Source organism: Loxodonta africana, chromosome 3 (assembly GCF_030014295.1).
Source record: "Loxodonta africana isolate mLoxAfr1 chromosome 3, mLoxAfr1.hap2, whole genome shotgun sequence".
NCBI classification, from domain to species: Eukaryota; Metazoa; Chordata; class Mammalia; order Proboscidea; family Elephantidae; genus Loxodonta; species Loxodonta africana.
Window position 1 is genome coordinate 42,882,524 of NC_087344.1, and position 19,892 is coordinate 42,902,415.

A 19,892-nucleotide genomic window follows, 5' to 3' on the forward strand; every position below is an offset into this window, starting at 1 on the left:
GATTTTTGTTAACCTCATTCAGCTGCCTTTAGGTGAGGAGGACATGCACCCGTTAGAGAGTGGAGGTATTGCTGCGACCTTCCATCATGTGAAGGAAGGCACTCACACCACCCTGAGTGCTTGAGGTGCCCGTAGGGTGTTCCTGCACCACGTCTGATCTCAACTCCTGTCTTATCTAGAGCTGCCGTAACAAAAAATACCACAAGTGGGTGGCTGTAAGAACAGATGTGTATTTTCTCACAGTTCTGGAGGCTAAAAGTCCAAATCAAGGTCTCAGTCATGTTGATTCCTTCTGTAGGCCTCTCTCCTGGTTTCTTGTGTATGCTAATGATCCTTGGTGTTCCTTTGCTTGTAGATGGGTCCTCACATGGCGGTTTCCCCCTGTGTGTCTCTGTGTCTATTCTGCTGTTTTTATACGACACCACTTAGAAGATATTAGGTTTAGGACCCACCTTAACTCTGATATGGTCTCATTAACATAACAAAAGAAACCCCTATTTCCAAACAGGGTCATATTTACAGGTACAGGGGTTAGGACTTCATCATTTCTTTGGGGGGGACACAATTCAGTCCATTAACACTTGCTCTCTGGTCCCCTGGGACCTTCAGAGAAGGGTAAAATTTGCCCTGGAAATAGCCCACGGGTCCTAAAAGAGGCTGGTGTCCTTTAGGGCCCAAGAGGCACCACGAGGCTGTTGGCTGCGCTCACTCCCTTAGGAGCCCATTTGTCTGACCCTCCTGGCAGGGCCTCCATTTGGGGGAGAGTCCCTTTGAGTGTCAGTGCAGGGACCCAAAGGACTGGGGTCTTCAGTGTGAGTAGGGAGAGACTGTCAGGACTTGGTCTCCATGGGCTGATGGGCTGGCCGCATGTGACGGTGGAGCCTATCACACCATCCACATGCGCAGGCTCGACTTTTGGGGGAACTCTGTTTGACTCTAAAGGTTCTCCAGCACGAATTCAACCTTTCTTGTATGAGAAGGGTGAGCAAATGCCGGTTCAGGGGGCGTTACTCAGAGAAATTGACTCTTAACAGTGGAGACCCTGGGTGAAGTAACTGTTGCCCCCGAATGGTCTTTCCTCACAGGCACACCCTCCAGCCCTCCCTACGATGATCCCCCCGGCGAGCAATACCCCTCCGGGAGAGGCCTTCTTCCCTACTTTGGCTCCTCAGGACTTCTGGAGGTCTCAGGTCTCGAGCTACTCGGGGTCTGTGACCCGGCACATCAGCCATCGGGCCAACAACTTCAAACGACACCCCAAAAGGAGGAAGTGCATCCGTCCCTCTCCGCCCCCACCCCCCAACACCCCATGTCCTATTGAGCTGGTAGACTTTGGGGACCTGCACCCCCAGAGGTCCTTCCGGGAGCTGCTCTTCAATGGCTGCATTCTGTTTGGTATCGAGTTCAGCTATGCCATGGAGACCGCGTATGTGACCCCGGTGCTCCTGCAGATGGGCCTGCCTGACCAGCTCTACAGCCTAGTGTGGTTCATCAGCCCCATCCTTGGTGAGCCCCACCTCAGCCCCAATGGTGTATGGCCTCCAGAAAATTCTGGAAACCTCCAGAAGCTTAGCAGCTTGAGGGTCATGAGGGGACAAGGGAGAAACAAGAGTTGGATTCCACTCATTAGTATGGGGCTGTAGAAAAACGCAGGTATGACTGGTCATACCCCATATTATAAGTTACTTTATCTAACCCAGACAATAGAACAGGAATTTAGCAAACCCCAAGGATTACCATCATCTGTGCCAACCTATCACTGGAGAATCCAGACGAGTTTTGGCATCTGGGAAGTCCTGAAATTTCTTGGAATCTCAAGGAAGGACATGACTAATTATAGCCTCACAGGTTCTAAGTAGAAAATTTAAGGAGAGGCCAAGTGATTTGTGAATCTGTTTATCTGTTCTCTAGCTGAGGGTTTTGCGTTTCATCATCTTAATCTTGATGCATTGAGATGTATGAGTGCAGGCATTTTAGGAATGTGATGAGATCAAGTTCCAGTGTTTGTCCCAATGGGCCATGCAGACCCAAGAAATGACCACTGGTCTGCTCTCTTTCAGGATTCCTACTGCAGCCTCTGTTGGGTGCTTGGAGTGACCGATGTACCTCAAGGTTTGGAAGGAGGCGCCCTTTCATTCTTGTCCTGGCTATAGGTCTGTTGTTTTGGCATTGAAATAAAATGAGAAAAAAAAAAAAAAAGACCAATTGCTTCCTTTTAGGAAAATCTAAAAGAGTCTAAAGAGTCTTGGCCAAAGTAGTCACCTATAAAACTCGGGGCCCTTGTTAGAGTGTTGGCAGGGGGACCTCATAACCCAGCCTAGTCAACTGTGAGAACGTTCACTCTGATCATTTTTAAAAAGTTTTTTTTTAATTTAAAGATTTGTCAATAAAGTTCATCTCACTCCTGCTCTGCTTGGTGAAATAAAAATCCTGGTCCAAGTGCAAAAAATGGTGTCTTCAGGTGACTTCCAGTCAGTTCTGCTTGAAGTTTGATTTTAAAAGTTCCTGGGGCTCTACAGAGTCTAGCTTTGCATAGCAAAATGTCCAGACGGAGCTGGTCTGCGTTTTCTCTGGGTGACTCTTTGTTTTGCTGTCTCCAGGGGCGTTCCTGGGCCTCTCCCTCTTGCTGAACGGCAGGGACATAGGGATAGCCCTGGCTGACACGGCGAACAACCACAAGTGGGGCATCCTGCTCACTGTGTGCGGGGTGGTGCTGATGGACTTCAGCGCGGACTCTGCCGATAACCCCAGCCACGCCTACATGATGGATGTCTGCAGCCCCATGGACCAGGACCGTGGGCTGAACATCCACGCCCTCCTGGCAGGTACCCATCACAACCCCTTTCAGCATGGGGCGGGGGGAGGGGGGCAGCACATGTTTGCAGAGCCACATGTCCACGTGTGCATTTTCAAGTCCCATCCTCACTCCCTGCTTTAAAAAATTGGTTGTTAAAAATTCCAGTATATGGATAAATATGGAAGTGATTGAAAAAGCATAGTTCAAATAATACATTTCAACAATATTATATATGGTTATTGTTGAGGTGCGTGTGTGTGTACATGTGTATGTTGTTATTAGCTGCTGTCCAGTTGGCCCCTGACTCATGGTGACTCCATGCACATTGGAACAAAATGCTGCCCAATCCTGCACCATCCCCACGATTGGCTACGGATTGAACTGTCATGATCCATAGGGTGTTCGTTGGCTGATTTCCAGAAGTAGATTGCCAGGCCTTTCTTCCTAGTCCATCTTAGTCTAGAAGCTCTACTGAAACCCGTTCAGCATAACAACAACATGGAAGCCTCCTCCGACAGACGGGTGGTGGCTTCTCATGAGGTGCTTTGGCTGGGAATCAAACCTGGGTCTTCTGCATGGAAAGCGAGAATTCTACCACTGCCCCACCACTGCCTCTGTTGTATATATGTACATATACATGCCTGTGCAGAGCCTACTGAAGTCAGGAACAAGGCAAGAATGACCACTAACCCTACTAAGCCAATGCAATTAGACAGTAGATCTAAACAAGAAGTGGAGAGGGCCAAAAACATCAGCACTGGCATCAATGCTTGTACTTGTGGAAAATTCACAGAATTAACTGCAAAAGATTAAAAGAATTTAGTACGATGCTTGGTCATTAAAGTTTTATATAAAAATCAATATCTGTAGCTTTCCTGTTTCAAACACTTGCCTTGTTACAAAATAAAACGGAAGGCAAAATCCTATTTAAAATAGCAGTCAAAAAGATTTTTTAAAATCAAGGAAAAGACCTAAGATGTGGGCAGGACCTGCAGGAAGACTTCGAATGGCCTGCTGGTTGGAGGCACGGGCTCTGGGATCTGAAAGCCTGAATAGGTTCTTGGCTGCTCCACTTATTGTGAGGCGTTAGGACAAAAACTTCTTGGCTTCTCCAAGCCTTAGTCGCTTCATCTAGAACATATTGTTGATCTTTGGCCCAACGATTGAGTGCTTCCATAAAGATTAAACCAAACCCACTGCTGTTGAGTCGATTCTGATGCATAGCCACCGTATAAGGTTTCCAAGGCAGTTATCATTTACAGAAGCAGACTGCTACATCTTTTTCCCTGGGAGCGGCTAGTGGGTTCAAACCCCCAACCTTTTGGTTAGCAGCTGAGCTCTTTAACCACTGTACTACCAGGGCTCCATAAAGATTTTTTTTTTTAAAAAAAAAAAACAGCTTAGAAAACCCTATGAAGTGCAGTTCTACTCTGACACACATGGGATCACTATGAGTAGGAATCAACTGTTTTTGTTTGCTTTTAAGTATCCCTCTAAGAAAGGAAACCACCCCTCTTTTTAAAAAGATTTTTTTTATTGTGGTGAAATCAATATGACAAAACATTTACCATTTCAGTCATTTTTACGTGTTAAGTTCCCTGCTTTGTGCGACTGTCACCACTATCCATTCCAAAGTTTTTCATCGCCCTTAACAGAAACTCAGTACCCCTTAGCAATAACTACCCATTTCCCCCTCCCCCCCACTCACCCCTGGTAACCACTAATAACCTTTGTCCCTATGCATTTTCCTATTCTGGATGTTTCATGAGTGGAATGATACAATATTTTTCATTTTATATCTGACGGATTTCACTCAGCATAATGTTGTTGATGGAGCCCTGATGGCACAGTGGTTAAGAGCTACCGCTGCTAACCAAAAAGTCAGCAGTTCAAATCCACCAGCTGCTTCTTGGAATCCCTATGGGGCAGTTCTACTCTGTTCTATAGGGTTGCTATGAGTGGGAACCGACGAGACGGCACAAAACAACAACGTTGTTGAGGTTCATGTATGTTGTGGCATGTATCAGAACTTTATTTCTCTTTATGGCTGAGTAGTAGTCCATCGTATGGATGGACCACATTGTGTTTATCCATCATCTGTTGATGGACACGTGCATTGTTTCCACCTTTTGGCTATTGTGAACAATGGTGCACCGAACATTGGTGTAGGTCCCTGGGTGGCTCAAACGGTTTGCGCTTAGCTACTAATTGAAAAGTTGATGGTTCAAATCCACCCTTCCACAGCATGGAAGAAAAGCCTGGTGATCTACTTCCATAAGATTACAACCATTGGAAACCCTATGGAATGCAGTTTTCCTCTGACACACTTGGGGTCACCATGAGTTAGAATTGGCTGGACAGCAACGGGTTTGGTTTGGGTTTGGTGTGGACATTGGTGTACAGGATTCATAAATCTCTGGGATTTTCTCTACCTGTCTGCAGAGGGAATTTACACTCTGCTTCTCTCCATAGGTCTCGGAGGAGGGTTTGGCTATGTTGTCGGGGGAATCCACTGGGACAAAACCAGCTTCGGGAGAGCCCTGGGTGGGCAGCTCCGAGTCATTTACATCTTCACCGCGGTCACCCTGAGCATCACCACCGTCCTAACCCTGGTCAGCATCCCGGAGCGCCCCCTGCGGCCCCTGGGCGAGAAGAGGCCCACCATGAAGAGTCCCAGCCTGCCCTTGCCCCCTTCCCCGCCTGTTTTGTTCGAGGAAAGTGCTGGTGAGAATGTCCCTTCTCACACTGCCACCAACTTGTACGCAAGCTTCACCAGCCCCATCTCTCCTCTCAGCCCCCTCACGCCAAAATACGGCAGCTTCATCAGCAGGGACAGCTCCCTGACAGGGCTCAGCGAGTTCGCCTCCTCCTTCGGCACCTCCAACATAGACAGCGTCCTCATAGACTGCTTCACGGGTGGCCAGGACAGCTACCTGGCCCTTCCCGGCAGCTTTCCCAGACAGACCATCAGTGTCAGCTTCCCCCGGGTCCCCGAGGGCTTCTACCACCAGGACCACCGGCTTCTGGAGCGCAGAGAGGCCGCCCTGACCTCCAGCTCAGATGGAGACATCTTAAGGGTGGGCTCCTTGGACACCTCAAAGCCACGATCTTCGGGGATCCTGAAGAGGCCCCAGACCTTGGCCATTCCAGATGCTGCAGGAGGAAGTTGTCCAGAAACCAGCAGGAGAAGGAATGTGACCTTCAGCCAACAGGTAAAAAAGCAAACCTCAGAGCGGGGGGCGCCGTAGGGTGTTAGATGACAAAGAGGGAGAGACTCTGAGAACGAAATCCCTGGGCCATCACTGAGGTATTAAAGAGTGCATTGATCTAAATAGACAACTTCATAAACATTTACCTCTCTGCTGACACATGAGTAAACAAATTCTGTCTGAAAGCGAGTCCCAGAGATGACGCTGTTCACGGCACCTAAGTGTAAATAAACCTGCTAAGTATAAACTGTCAAGGACCCCTGGTGGCACAACAGTTAAGTGCTCAGCTGCTAACTGAAAGGCCGGTGGCTTGACCCCACCCAGCAGCTTTGTGAGAGAAAAGACCTGGCAATTTGCTCCCATAAAGATCACAACCTGAGAACCCAGTAGGGCCGTTCTACTCTGTAGGGTCTCTGTGGGTCAGAATCAACTCAACGGCCCACAGCAACAACCGTAATCTGGCTACACACTAAACTGACAAACTGACAACTCTTTTAAACTCTGCCTCGTATACCCAAAGGTCATTCAGGCCAGGAGTGTGCCTCTAGTGAGTTTGTTACACGCATCCTGTGCATTTTGTTTGTTTCTAATCTTCCTTCCCAGTGTCTGCAGCCCATTTTGGCTGAGAGAATCTGGTGTCAAAGAATTCAGGAAAGGCAGAAACCGAATGTAGTAAAGCCTGGCAGATGCTCTGGGCTTTCTCCTACTTCTGATGTTGTCTCTCCTGGCATCTGATATTGAAAACCCTGGTGGGGTAGTGGTTAAGAGCTATGGCTGCTAACCAAAAGGTTGGCAGTTCGAATCCACCAGCCGCTCCTTGGAAACCCTATGGGGCAGTCCTACCCTGTCCTATAGGGCCACTATGAGTCAGAATCGAAGTGATGGCAATGGGTTTTTTGTTTTGTTTTGTTTTGTTTTTGCATCTAATATAGCTAACTCCTAGAGGCAGTAAAAACTCTGGGCTCTAAAAGGCAGTGATATGTTCTCCTATGAAGGCAAAGAAACTTCCAGAAGACTGTATGAGTTGTATTTAGTATACACCATGTTGGCTGAAGGGCCATGAGCTGGTTTGTGGGGTTTTACCAGCTTTCAGAATCCATGATCTTGAGGAGGTGATTTTAAATAAAAGAGAGGTTATTTTTTCATGTAAAGCAGGTGTAAAAGTAATGGTGCCCTGCCTGTCCTCAGGGGGCGTTTCAGGATGAGGGATAATTTCGATAAGATCTTGGAGTTTCTTAAGCATGTTGTTGTTGGTACCTGCCGTCAAGTTGGCCCCGGTTCATGGCAATCCTATGCGCAACAGAACAAAAGGCTGCCTAGTCCCGTGCAGTCCCTATGATCAGTTGCAGATCAGACTGTTGTGATCCGTGGGTTCTCATTGTCTGATTTTCAGAAGTAGATTGCCAGGCCTTTCTTCCTGGTCCATCCTAGTCTGGAAGCTTCACTGAAATCAATTCAGCATCATAACAACACACAGGCCTCCACTGACAGGTGATGGCTGCATATGAGGTGCACTGGTTGGTCATCAAACCCAGGTTTCCCACATGGAAGGTGAGAATTCTACCCTTGAACCACCACTGTGCTCTTCTTGGGCATGAGTCCTATAAAACCCTGTTGAACCTGCACAGGTCCCTCCTGGGAGGTGCTACTGAAGACCGGGTGACTGAACACACAGCCCAACGAGATACGTGTGCTGGGGCCGCAGACGCCGCACATGGCTGTGTGTCACTGATGCGGTGCCCTGGCTCTGCCCACCCGTCTCGCATCCACATAGGACCCTGATGAACATGTCCTACTGTTCTGCTTCACCCCAGGGGGCAGATGCCCCTCCTCTGTGCCTAGGAAGACTCTCTGAATGACATCCTCTCACTGGAGACATATTTTGAGGTGGCAGCTCATTTTCTCTTTGTAATTGTTTGTCTTATTGACTTTTCTGGAGTGCATTCACACCTTTATGCTATTTGCATTATCTCTTATTGTTAGTGGAAACCCTGGTGGCATAGTGGTTAAGTGCTACGGCTGCTAACTAACAGGTCAGCAGTTCAAATCCACCAGGCGCCCCTTGGAAACTCTATGGGGCAGTTCTACTCTGTCCTATAGGATCGCTATGAGTTGGAATCGACTCGACAGCAGTAGGTTTGGTTTTTGTTTTTTTCTCATTGTTAGTGTTCCTTTTAGTCCAAAGAGGGTAATTTTCACTTTCAATAATGCAAATCTAGTTTTGGCCTAATATACTAGTTACCAGCTGCCATCGAGTCATGGGGATCCCATGTGTTTCAGAGTAGAACTACTCTACAGGGTTTTCAAGGGCTGTGAACTTTCAGAAGTAGATCACCAGACCTTTCTTCTGAGGTATCTCTGGGTGGTTTGAACCACCAACCTTTCAGTTAGTAGCCAAGCTCTTAACCATTTGTGCCGCCCAGGGACTCCTTCCATTCTCTCGAACTTCATCTTGAGGAAGGATGCTGTGAATGTCATCTGAGTCATTGTAAAGCAGTCTTGATGTTCCCTGTGGCCATCTCAAGTGGTTTACGATCAGCTGCTAACCTAACTCTGTAACACATGGGGTCACCATGAGTTGGGGCAACTCCATGGCAACTGGTAGTAGTGGTGGTAGACATCTCATGAGCTGATGTCTGGAAAGAGTGAAGAACTGAAAACCACCAGAGAGCTAGGAAATCCAGTGGTTGTCAAAGGAAAGAGATGATCTAACTGCTCAAGTCAAGGGCATTTTTAGCCGCATTCTTGATGAGACCAGAGTAATTAAGTTTACCAGGCCTCTTGTCAGCACGGGCTCATCCTGTCCTGCTTCAAAACCTCCAAACTGGCTTCTAGATACAGTAGTTCTTTAGATCTGGTTGAAAATCTCATTTGAATCTTTTTTTTTTCCCCCTTCTATTTCCATTCTCCATAAAGTATAGTTTAAGAATTTACTGGTCCTGTTGCGAAATTTTCAGGTAAGTATAAATGATCATCTAACTACAAAGACAGTGGCCCAGATGGGGACGTAGGTGTAATTTTAGCAGTCTCCTCCAGCAGGCAGGGGTGACAAGCTCCATGTATACGGTGCCCTTGGAACAAGTACTGTAAAATCTTTACTTCCTTTTTTAACCTGGGATATTCAGGTGTGGACAGCCTCACAAGCTTCCCCTCACCCCCACTCCAATTGAGCAGCCTCTCATCTTTATTCTCGAAACCTTTAACTTCCAAAATGACTCTTTTCATCTGACTGGAGTTCATACTACAAATGGTGGCAGAGCTGTTGTGGAATGAAACCTTCTCATTCCAGGATAGATAGATGATGGATGGGTAGGTGGGCGGGTGAGCGGGCGGGCGGGTGGGCGGATGGATGGATGGATGATAGGAGAGAGAGAGGGATGATAGAGAGAGAGCTTCCTTCGAGTTGGCTCTGACTCATGGTGACCTTATGTACAACAGAATGAAATGTTACCTGGTTCTGCATCATCCTTAAAATCGCGGAAATGTTCGAGTCCATCATTGCAGCTATTGTTCCATCTCCCTCACCGTCAATGACCCTCTCCTTCACCAAATGTGATGTCTTCCTCCAGCGATTGATCCCTCCTGATGACGTGTCCAAAGCAAGCGAGTCAGACAATGTTCTGTTGTGATCCAAATGGTTTTCATTGGCTAATTTTTGGCAATAGATCTCCAGGCCTTTCTTTCTAGTTTGTCTTAGTCTGGAAGCTCTGCCGAAACCCATCCACCATCAATGACCCTGCTGTTATCTGAAATAGCAATAGCATAGCTTCTGGCATCACAGCAACACTCAAGCCACCACAGTATGACAGACTGACAGATGGTGGTAGCAATTCCAGGAAGAGTTAAGCAAATAATGTCAGAGTATTTGTCCATCAAACGTTGTTTTTGAGTCCCAGAATGAAATCTAACCCTCACTTGTTGAAGTTTCAATTCTGTGACAATGGAAGTGTCTTGGATCCATCGTGACTCCTTGTCAAGGGTTGTGGTAAATGAATTGGTTCCTTGGCATGTTGACTTGGCCACCCTGTCCTCTGGGTAGATAGGAGTTCCACCTGTCCAGAAAGAATTCTGTATAGACCTCCCCAATCACCTTGAAATACGTCTTTCACAGCCTGCTCTTATGGAAAAGGAGGGACTCTGCAATGTTTAGATTTGAACTGACCTGTATTTCTTTTATTAACATTTATTTCAAATTTTGCAAGGTATAACTTACTCCCTGTGGCACAGATCTCGCAGCCAAATCATGGGCACACTCATGGTAAAATTCTATTCTTAGCTGCTTCTGAGTCTCTGAGGGGACACCCGTAAGTGGTTTCTATCATGCAAAGTGGTACTTGATGCTCGGTCAACCCCATCTAATAAGAAGACAGCCTCACAGCCTTTACTTGTTCTGTTTCTGATTGACATTTTCATCACAGCAAAATATATACTTCCTTGGGGAGGACCCAGATTCGATGCTCTGATGGGTGGGCTTCGGTGGGCTTCCTCTGCAGGTGGCGAACATCTTACTGAATGGTGTGAAGTATGAGAGTGAGCTGACCGGCTCCAGTGAGCAGGCAGAGCAGCCACTGTCCATGAGGCGCCTTTGCTCCACCATCTGCAACATGCCCAAGGCACTCCGCAACCTCTGCATCAACCACTTCCTGGGTGAGCTCATGGCAAAGCCTCCCTGTGTGTCCCTGCCCTGTTGCTCTATGGTGGGGAATGGGGCCACATGACCCAGGGTTCTTGTCCCCATTGTCGTCCCAAGACACCCCAAAGCCTCAATTCACAGGAGTTGTCTCTGAAAAGGAAGCTCCCTCCCGAGAGGGCATGGAAGCCATGGGTTTAGCCACCCAATCCCCTGGGCAGGCGTGGGGGTGGTGCCTGCCCTGGAAGACAGCCCCACTTCTCCAGGAAGGGGCAGCTCCAAATTAAACCAGGCATTACCGATGAGAAGGCCAGATACCTGAGTCTCTACTGTTGGCTCTGATTCAAAGCGACCCCATGTACAACAGAACAAAACATTGCCCAGCTCTGCACCATCTTCACAATCGTTGGTATGTTTGAGTCCATTGTTGCAGCCCTTATGTAGTGCCAACCTAGGGGGCTCATCTTGCAGCACTATATTGGACAGTGTTCTGTTGTCATCCATAGGATTTTCATTGGCTAATTTTCAGAAGTAGCTCTCCAGGCCTTTCTTCCTAGTCTGTCTTAGCCTGGAAGCTCTGCTCAAACCTGTCCATCACGGGTGACCGTGCTCGTGTTTGAAATACCAGGGGCATAGCTTCTAGCATCATAGCAACACGTAAGCCACCACGGTATGACAAATTGACAGATGAGTGGTGGATATCAATGTTTGGGCTTCCTAATTTCTCCCACGCATAGCTAGAGCATTACAATTCCGGTTTTGTCCCTTGAAGAGGAGAGACCAGGGAGCAGGGTGGGGCGGCTGGAAGGAGGAGGAGTGGGGATTAGCTGTCCTCTCAGCAGCAACACTCAGAGAAAGTGCAGAGTGCAAAACCTTCACACAATAGAGCCTATATTTATAAAAGTATACGTGTATTTTAAAACAGACTGAAAGGAAATTTACAAACACAATAAAAGACATTATCTCTGGGTAGCACCACTCTGGGTAATTTTCTTCTTACAGTTTTTGTAACTACAGAAATTACTCGTTACTTTTATAATCAGTAAAAATATGTTAGGAGTCCCTGGGTGGCACAAACAGTTACATGCTCAGCTACTAACCAAAAGGTTGGCGGTTCAAATCCACCCAGCGGCACCTCAGAAGACAGGCCTGGTGATCTGCTTCTGAAAGGTCACAGCCTTGAAAACCCTATGGAGCGGTTCTACTCTGCACACATGGAGTCACCATGAATCGGAGCTGACTCGACAGCAATGAGTAGGAACACGTTGGTTAAAGGAAGGGCCGAGATAGAACACTCACTCTTTCTCTCCTCCGCCCAGGGTGGCTCTCATTTGAGGGGATGCTGCTCTTCTACACGGACTTCATGGGCGAGGTGGTGTTTCAGGGGAACCCCAAGGCCCCACACACGTCGGAGGAATATCAGAAGTACAACAGCGGCGTCACCATGGGCTGCTGGGGGATGTGCATCTACGCCTTCAGCGCTGCCTTCTACTCAGGTGCCCGCCACTGGGGCAGGGTGCAGGCGGGCGTCTCTGGGGGTGCTGTCCTCTAGTGCATTGCTGGAGTGGGTCCACTAAGGAATGTTTGCATCACTACTGTTGTGGTTAGTTGCCATCGAGTTGATTCTGATTCAATTCATTTGGTGAAACTGCTGTCCTTTCTCAGTCACTAAGCAACCGCTAAGGGCCTGCCAGGTGCACCGCTCCACGCAGGGCAGTGGGAGCGGGTTGTGCAGGGGTGGGTCCTCTGAGCACCAGCCTCCCTAGAACTGGGGACTTGGGAGCGTCTAGACCACCGAGCAGAAAGGGTTGGGCGGAGGGAGAGAGGACACGGTAGGGGCCCAGGGATGAACCATGAGGTCACCCCCCATGCAGCACCCCATATCTATCTCACTGGGTAGCAACTGGTCCAGAGAGAGGTGGATTGTGACAGTGAGAATGGGGGCAGGTGGAGCGAGAGCATTGTAGCCAGAGAATCAAGAGCACCGGTGGAGGTGGGGGGCAGAGTGTGAGATGGCCCTGGGCTTTGGGGCCCTGGTGACCCATGACGCTTTGTGTCAGGGACACAGGAGGGAGAGCGGCTTCACACTGGGACACCGGGTGCCATACCAGTATGGAACCTGGCTGGGAGACAAAACAGGCAAATCTGAGAGGTCAGCACACTTTTTCCGTAAAGGGCCAGATAGTAGATACCTCGTGCTTTGATGGCCGCACAGTCTCTGCCTCAACTACTCCACTCAGCCGCTGCAGCACAGAAGTAGCCGTAGACAATACATAAATGAACAGGGGGCTGTGTCCCGAGGAAGCTGTGTTCACGTTGACTGCAATCTGAATTTTGTACCATTTTCACACGCTACAAACTACTCTTTTGCTTTTTTCCAACCACTTAAAAATGTGGAAACCTTTCTCATCTCGTGAGCGTGCAAACACAGGCTGGTCCTGAGAGCCCCGGGTTTACCGAGCCCAGTTCTTTTTTAGTGAATTCGAGTCCCGCAGCCCAGGGAAGCAGAATTAGGACTTGGGGCAGGGTGGGGGGTGGGGGCGGCAGGCGAGAGCATAGTAGGGAAGAATTTGTTGGGTTACATTGAACTCTGCTGATGGGTCGGTGTCTGGAGGTTTTCAGTTCTTCTCCAGCTGGGGTGCAGTCACAATGCTGGTGCAAATGGTGAGCATGTATGACTGCTAACCAAAAAGTTGGAGGTTCAAGTCCACCCAGAGGTGCTTTGGAAGAAATGCCTGGCAATGTACTTCTGAAAAATCAGATATTGGAAACCCTGTGGAGCACAGTTCTACTCTGACACACATGGGGTCACCATGAGTTGGAAGAGACTCCACAGCAGCTCATTAGAGCTGGGGTGGATCCCCATGGGGAAACAACCCGTTTTGTTTGATTCTGGAAAGCAAAGGTGTCTGTACCTCACAGTGGTCACAAGGACGATGGTGGCCACAAGATGAGAGGTTGGTGTCCCCATTTTTGGTAAGAAACAGAGAACTCCAGAATCTGCACAAATCATGGAGGCTTAGCTCAAACCCCTAAATCCCTGAGCCTCTTTGGTGTTTCAACCCCAAGACCCTGGGGACCTGACTGGGGCCAGTGTGAACCCCAGGTTCTGCCGTCCACCTGGACAGCCTTGTCCTGGGCATCCTCTGGAGCTGCCAGGGGTCCCTCAGCCCTGTCCCAGGCTCCCCGAGCAGGTGTTCCGGTTCGAGGAGAGCTGTGTGCCATCTCCCACTGCTGTGGCCTTTGGGGTTGGGCCGGTGGAGGGGAGCCTTGTTGCTGGGTACTGAGGCGGCTTGCTGACTCTCCTCCCGCCTGCAGCCATCCTTGAGAAGCTGGAGGAGTACCTCAGCACCCGCACGCTGTACTTCATCGCCTACCTCGCCTTCGGGCTGGGCACCGGGCTCGCCACTCTCTCACGGAATCTCTACGTGGTCCTGTCCCTGTGCGTCACCTACGGGGTTCTGTTCTCCACCCTGTGCACCCTGCCCTACTCGCTCCTCTGTGACTACTACCAGAGCAAGAAGGTAGGCGCCTCCCTCTGCCCTGCCTTGGTCCGTGAAAAGGTTGGCTTCGCAGAACAAACCCCACCCAGAAAGTGTCCCGCGGAACCAGCTACAGAATCTGCAGGGCCCAGGGCAAAATGAAAGTGGGGGTTCTCTTGTTCCAAAATTAAGGATTTTAAGATGGTGACAACAGGGTCACCTGAGTGCTGGGCCCTGTGTGACTGCCCTAAGACCAACCCTGATGTCCCCTTCCGCCTTGCTTCCTTTGCAAGAGCTCCCTCCAAACCTTGCACACCTCTGGTGGCAGCTGCCTCGTGCGTAAGGGAAACTGGGAGGTAGGGAGAGCAGAAAGGAAGGCCCACCCGCCTTTTCTTCTCTTTTGGCGGGCTTCTGGGTCACCTGTTAGCGCAGGTCCAAGCAATTCGGAGCCTAGGGTGAGGCAGGTGAGACATTCACCTTGGGCACAAAAAACTCAATAATCATGGTAAATGTGTGAGTGTGATTTTTTTTTTTTTAATTAATTTTTATTATGCTTTAAGTGAAAGTTTACAAATCAGGTCAGTCTATCAGGAAAATTTATATACACTTTGCCATACACTCCTAATTACTCTCCCTCTGATGACATAGCACAGTACTTCCCTCCACTCTCTCTCCTCGTGTCCACTCGGGTAGCTTCTGACCCCCTCCCGCCCTCTCATCTCCCCTCCAGACAGGTGATGCCAACATAGTCTCATGTGTCCACTTGATTCAAGAAGCGCATTCTGCACCAGTACCATTTTCCATCCCCTATTCCAGTCTAATGCCTGTCTGAAGAGTTGGCTTTGGGAATGGTTCCTGCCCTGGGCTAACGTAAGGTCTGGGGACCATGGCCTCCAGGGTCCCTCCAGTCCCAGTCTGACCATTAAGTCTGGTCTTTTTACAAGAAGTTGAGGTCTGCATCCCACTGCTCTCCTGCTCCCTCAGGGTTTGCTACTGTGATCTTTTAAAAAATCAAAATTAATGACAAAATTCCATGATGAACCAAACGTCAACGTTTTCAAGAAAGACAGGACTAGTAACAGTGCTGTATGGAGCCATATTAGGGTCTGAGACGAAGGGAAAAATCAGGAACTGTGATCTTGTCTTTATTTAAAATGTTGCTGTCTGGCTCATCATGGATTTTGCTTTAACAGCTCTTTTGAGAGAGAACTCACATGCCACAAAAGTCCACAGGTTTAAAGTGTGCCAGTCAGTGGTTTTCAGTACGTTCAGGGTCACGCAACCATCACCACAATCAACTTTAGAATATTTTTGTCACCCCAAAAACAAACCGTACCCATTAGCAAGCACTCCCCATCTCCTCCTGATACCCTGAGCCCCTAGACAATCACTCATCTGCTTTCTGTCTCTGTGGATTTGCCTGTTCTGGGTGTTGTAATGAGTCGAAATCAACTCGACGGCAATGGGTTCGGTTTGTTTGGTCTTGGGTGGTGTGGGTGGTGTTATTGAGTGCTGTCGAGTCAATTTTGACTCACAGTGATCTCGTATGACACAGCAGAATTGCCCCACAGGGTTTCCTGGGCTGAAATCTTTACAGAAGCAGATCGCAAGGTTCTTTTCTTCCACGGAGCCACTGGGTGGAATTGAACCACCAACCTTTCAGTTAGCAGCTGAGTTTGTAATTGTTGTGCCACCAGGGCGCCTTCCTATTCTGGATGTTTCGTACGAATGGGGTCATACAGCATGTGCTCTTGTGTGGCTGTCTTACTTCCCCTAGCATAATGTTTTCAAGGTTCATCCATGTTGTAGCTTTTATCAGAACTTTCTTTCTTTTTATGGCCAAATTAACACTCCCAGGATTTTCTGCAGTAACTTTGGTATTTTAAAATACTGCACTAAAATGTCATCTTGATTACTGAGTTTTTTGCTATGAGTCGCAATCGACTCGACGGCAGTGGGTGCTAATGTTGTGCCCCAGGATGGCCTGTGGAGCATGGTGATATGCAGTAAGCAGTTCAGAGTCTGACAGATTCAGCTGAGCTCTCGGCTGCTAACCCAAAGGTTAGAGGTTTGAGTCCACCCAGAGGTGCCTTGGAAGAAAGGCCTGGTGACGTACTTCTGAAAAATCAGCCATTGCAAATCCTATGGAGCAGTTCTACTCTGACACACATGGGGTCACGATGAGTTGGACCCAATAGCAACTGGTTGGTTATAGGCACTGTATCTGACAACGGTTAAGAAAGGGGATGAACCAGAACTCAGGATAGTTGTCTCGCAGGGCAGACTGTTTGTCTTGCAGGTGTGAGTGAAGGGAAAAAACCCAAATGCTTTGAGCCGGGAGAGCGTCTGTGCTGCCTTGGCCCTACCAGAGCCTGCGCTCCCGCCCGATTAGTCATGGATTCTTTCGATTGTCGTCATCCCTCTGAACACAAATATTATTAAACTCTTGGCTGAACTCCCTGTGCGCGCCAGCCCTGGAAAATGTGAACCCGCTGTGCGTGGGCTGCTCGGCCTCTTGGGCCTGCAGGAGACGTGGGCTCGGGTGCATTGCAGTGAGTCCAGCGTTGGCCTGGGCGGGTCCTGCTGACGCGTGTCTTGTGACTCAGTTTGCAGGGTCCAGCGCGGATGGCACCAGGCGGGGCATGGGCGTGGACATCTCCCTGCTCAGTTGCCAGTACTTCCTAGCCCAGATTCTGGTCTCCCTGGTCCTGGGGCCCCTGACCTCGGCTGTGGGCAGTGCCAAGGGTGTGATGTACTTCTCCAGCCTTGTGTCCTTCCTTGGTTGCCTATACTCCTCCCTGTTTGTCATTTACGAAATCCCTCCCGGTGATGCTGCGGACGAGGAGCACCGGCCCCTCCTGCTGAATGTGTGACACGCCCCTCCCAACCCCCCAGCCTCAACCTTGGACTCAGGCCTGTCCTGGGGTCTCAGGAGCAGGCCGAACTGGGAGGGCCCAGGTGGGCAGGGAGCTGGGTTTCATGTTGGATGTAAATATGTTATAAAACAATAAATGACAGCAGCAAAGCCTGCAGCGTCTAGTCGTGGCTCTCCTGAGGGGTGAGAGGTCGCCTGGGGACTGGGCTACTTTCATGGGTTGTGGCAGGACGTTGTAAGAGTCATTTATTGGAAGAAAAGGTCTAACTCAATGGTTCTCAAATGGGAACAATTTTTTTCCCCTGGGAGACTTTTGGCAATGTTAAGGTATTTTTGGTTGTTGCAACTCAGGGTGAGGGTGGGGGAGTACTACCAGCCAGGGATGGTATTAAACATCTTACATTGCACAGGACAGCCCCCACAACAAAGAATAACCCAGCCCCAAATGTCAACAATGCTGAGGTCCTGTACATTGCATCTTGGGGACAGATTAGGGCATACAATGCTTGTGAGCCAGAAGGCCTCATATTCTTTCATTCATTGATTCACTCATCCACCCAACCTTTGCAGCCATTGCAAATCCTATGGAGCAGTTCTACTCTGACACACATGGGGTCACCACAAGTTGGACTCAATGGCAACTGGTTGGTTATAGGCATCGTATCTGACAAAGGTTAAGAAAGGGGATGAACCAGAACCCAGGATAGTTGTCTTGCAGGGCAGACTGTCTTACAGGTGTGAGTGAAGGGAAAAAACCCAAATGCTTTGAGCCGGGAGAGCGTCTGTGCTGCCTTGGCCGTACCAGAGCCAACCATACATCCACCTACCCACCATCCATCCAGCATCCACTCAACATCTGTCCATCCATTCATCCACCCAACATCTACCCACATCCAACCATCCACCCACCTACTATCCATCCACCCAACATCCATCCATCCATCCACCCATCCACCCGCCCACCCATCCGTCCGTCCATCCATCCATCCATCCATCTTTCATCCATCCACCATCTACCATTCATCCATTTATTTATCTACCATCCTTCCATCTATCCACTCATCCATCATCCTTCCATCCTACAGATATCCATCAGGTGCCCAGAGTGTGCCTGGCACTGCTAGGTGCTAGGGATCTGCCTTCACGGAGTTGACATGGCAACAGGAGAGATGGAGCCTACACTGAAGGTTCTATAACTGAAGATAGCGGTAAGTGCTGTGAACATAAGCAGGGCAGGAGGACAGCACGACAGGGGCAGGGAGCCAGGCTATCCTAGGGAGAATGACAGGGACAGGTTCTCTAATACCATTTGAGCAGTGCCCTTTGCAGCTAGGGAGTGATACCCGAGGTTAGAACCTGCTTTTTGTACTTGAGAGATCGCAGGGACCAAGATGCTTGGATCATAAAATGCCCCATGAAGTAGGAACACACAGCTGAACGGCACCTGTGTGAACACCCATCCTGCTCTCTGACTCGACAGATCCGTGACTCAGAGTTAAGAGAAAGAAGGCCAGGGCAGAGCCCATACTTCCCCCTCCACCCTCCATCATTCATCCCACAGATGCACACCACTCACCTACTGCACAGGCGCCCTCTGGGCCTGGAATGCGGGGGAGGGGGGGTCTATAAACCCGCACCTACCTTCCAGCTCCTAATGTGTGCAGGCACCCACTGGGCCTTGAGTGCGTGGGGGACATAAGGACCTACACCCATCTTCTAGCCCCTACTGCGTGGGCCTTGAGTGCATGGAAAACATAAAAGACCGCACCTGCCTTCCAGCCCCTACGTGTGCAGATGCCCTCCTGATGTGCAGAAACCCCACAGGACACACAGGGCTACGCCTGCCTCCAGTACCCATTTATGGACTTGGATGAAGCTCAGACTTCTCATGGATTTCAAAGTCTCTGAAGGGCCTTGACCATCCTCCCATCACCTGACATCCCAGGTGAGGTGGACTATGGTTATTGACGGTCGTCCCGCCAACCAGGCTGTGAGCGATATGATGGCAGGGTTGTGGCCAAGACAGTGTGCCCACAGCACTAGAATTGGGCCTGGTATAGAGTCGGTACCTCCCTCACGATGCTTGATAATGTCCATAAGTTTGGGGGACATACCGCACATCCCCAATCACAGGTCCAAAATAAGCAACAAGGGTCCTGGGCTCACCACCAGCCTCAGAGGAGAGTCTGGGGTTTATGGAAGGGAGTATGTTCCATCCTCTGCTCTGTGACCCGGACGGCCAGCAGGGCAGGAAAACCATGACCCTCTGTGGGACACTTCAGCTACCCCACCACCTTGGCCATGCTCTTTTTACCTCAGTTACAACCTCCCCACTTCATCCATGAACTCCCCACCTGGGGCACAGCCTCCACACCTCATCCATGAACTCCCCACCTGGGCCACAGCCTCCACACCTCATCCATGAATTCCTCACCTGGGCCACAGCTTCCACACCTCATCCATGAATTCCTCACCTGGGCCACGGCCTCCTCAGTGCCCACCTGCTCCCCTCCTTGAGCCAAGGCGGTCCTACAGAGTCGCTGGGGCCCAGGCCTCTCCTCTCCATCCCCCTGATCTGGTCTAGGGTCTCTGCCTGTCCTTTGCCTCCAGCCTGTCCTTGCCAACCACCTTTCATCCTGCAGCTGGGGCAGCTAAAAACATGGGTCTGAGCCTCTCCCTCTCCCAACACCTCCCATGGCTGCTCAGATCTAAACTCCTCATGCCCAGTCTGGGCCTGTCTTTCCAGCTCTTGACTCCCCCGCCTCCTGTATTCTATACTGTAGCCCTGACTCCTTAGGAGCTACAGACATACTCCACACCCCTGCCCACACTCTCATCGAAGATGAAGTGGCTTCCCAACTCTTCTCTACCCATCCATATCTGACTCAGCCATTTAGAC

At 49.6% G+C, this 19,892-nt stretch overlaps 1 protein-coding gene across 4 annotated transcripts; it reads left to right on the plus strand.

The window, feature by feature from the left end:
- Positions 1-1,067: 1,067 nt before the first annotated feature.
- On the plus strand, positions 1,068-16,991 carry SLC45A1 (solute carrier family 45 member 1). Of its 4 annotated transcripts, none has more exons than XM_064281218.1 (8): positions 1,068-1,506; positions 2,061-2,153; positions 2,601-2,825; positions 5,270-6,009; positions 10,500-10,677; positions 11,956-12,132; positions 13,955-14,160; positions 16,725-16,991. In XM_064281218.1, the coding sequence occupies exons 1-8, from the start codon at positions 1,110-1,112 to the stop codon at positions 16,989-16,991; spliced, it is 2,283 nt and encodes a 760-aa protein (XP_064137288.1). In that variant the 5' UTR covers positions 1,068-1,109. The 4 variants fall into 4 exon arrangements, with proteins under 4 accessions (XP_064137288.1, XP_023408268.2, XP_064137289.1 ...); XM_023552500.2 differs by having other exon boundaries at positions 10,500-10,653; XM_064281219.1 differs by lacking the exon at positions 2,061-2,153.
- Positions 16,992-19,892: the final 2,901 nt, after the last annotated feature.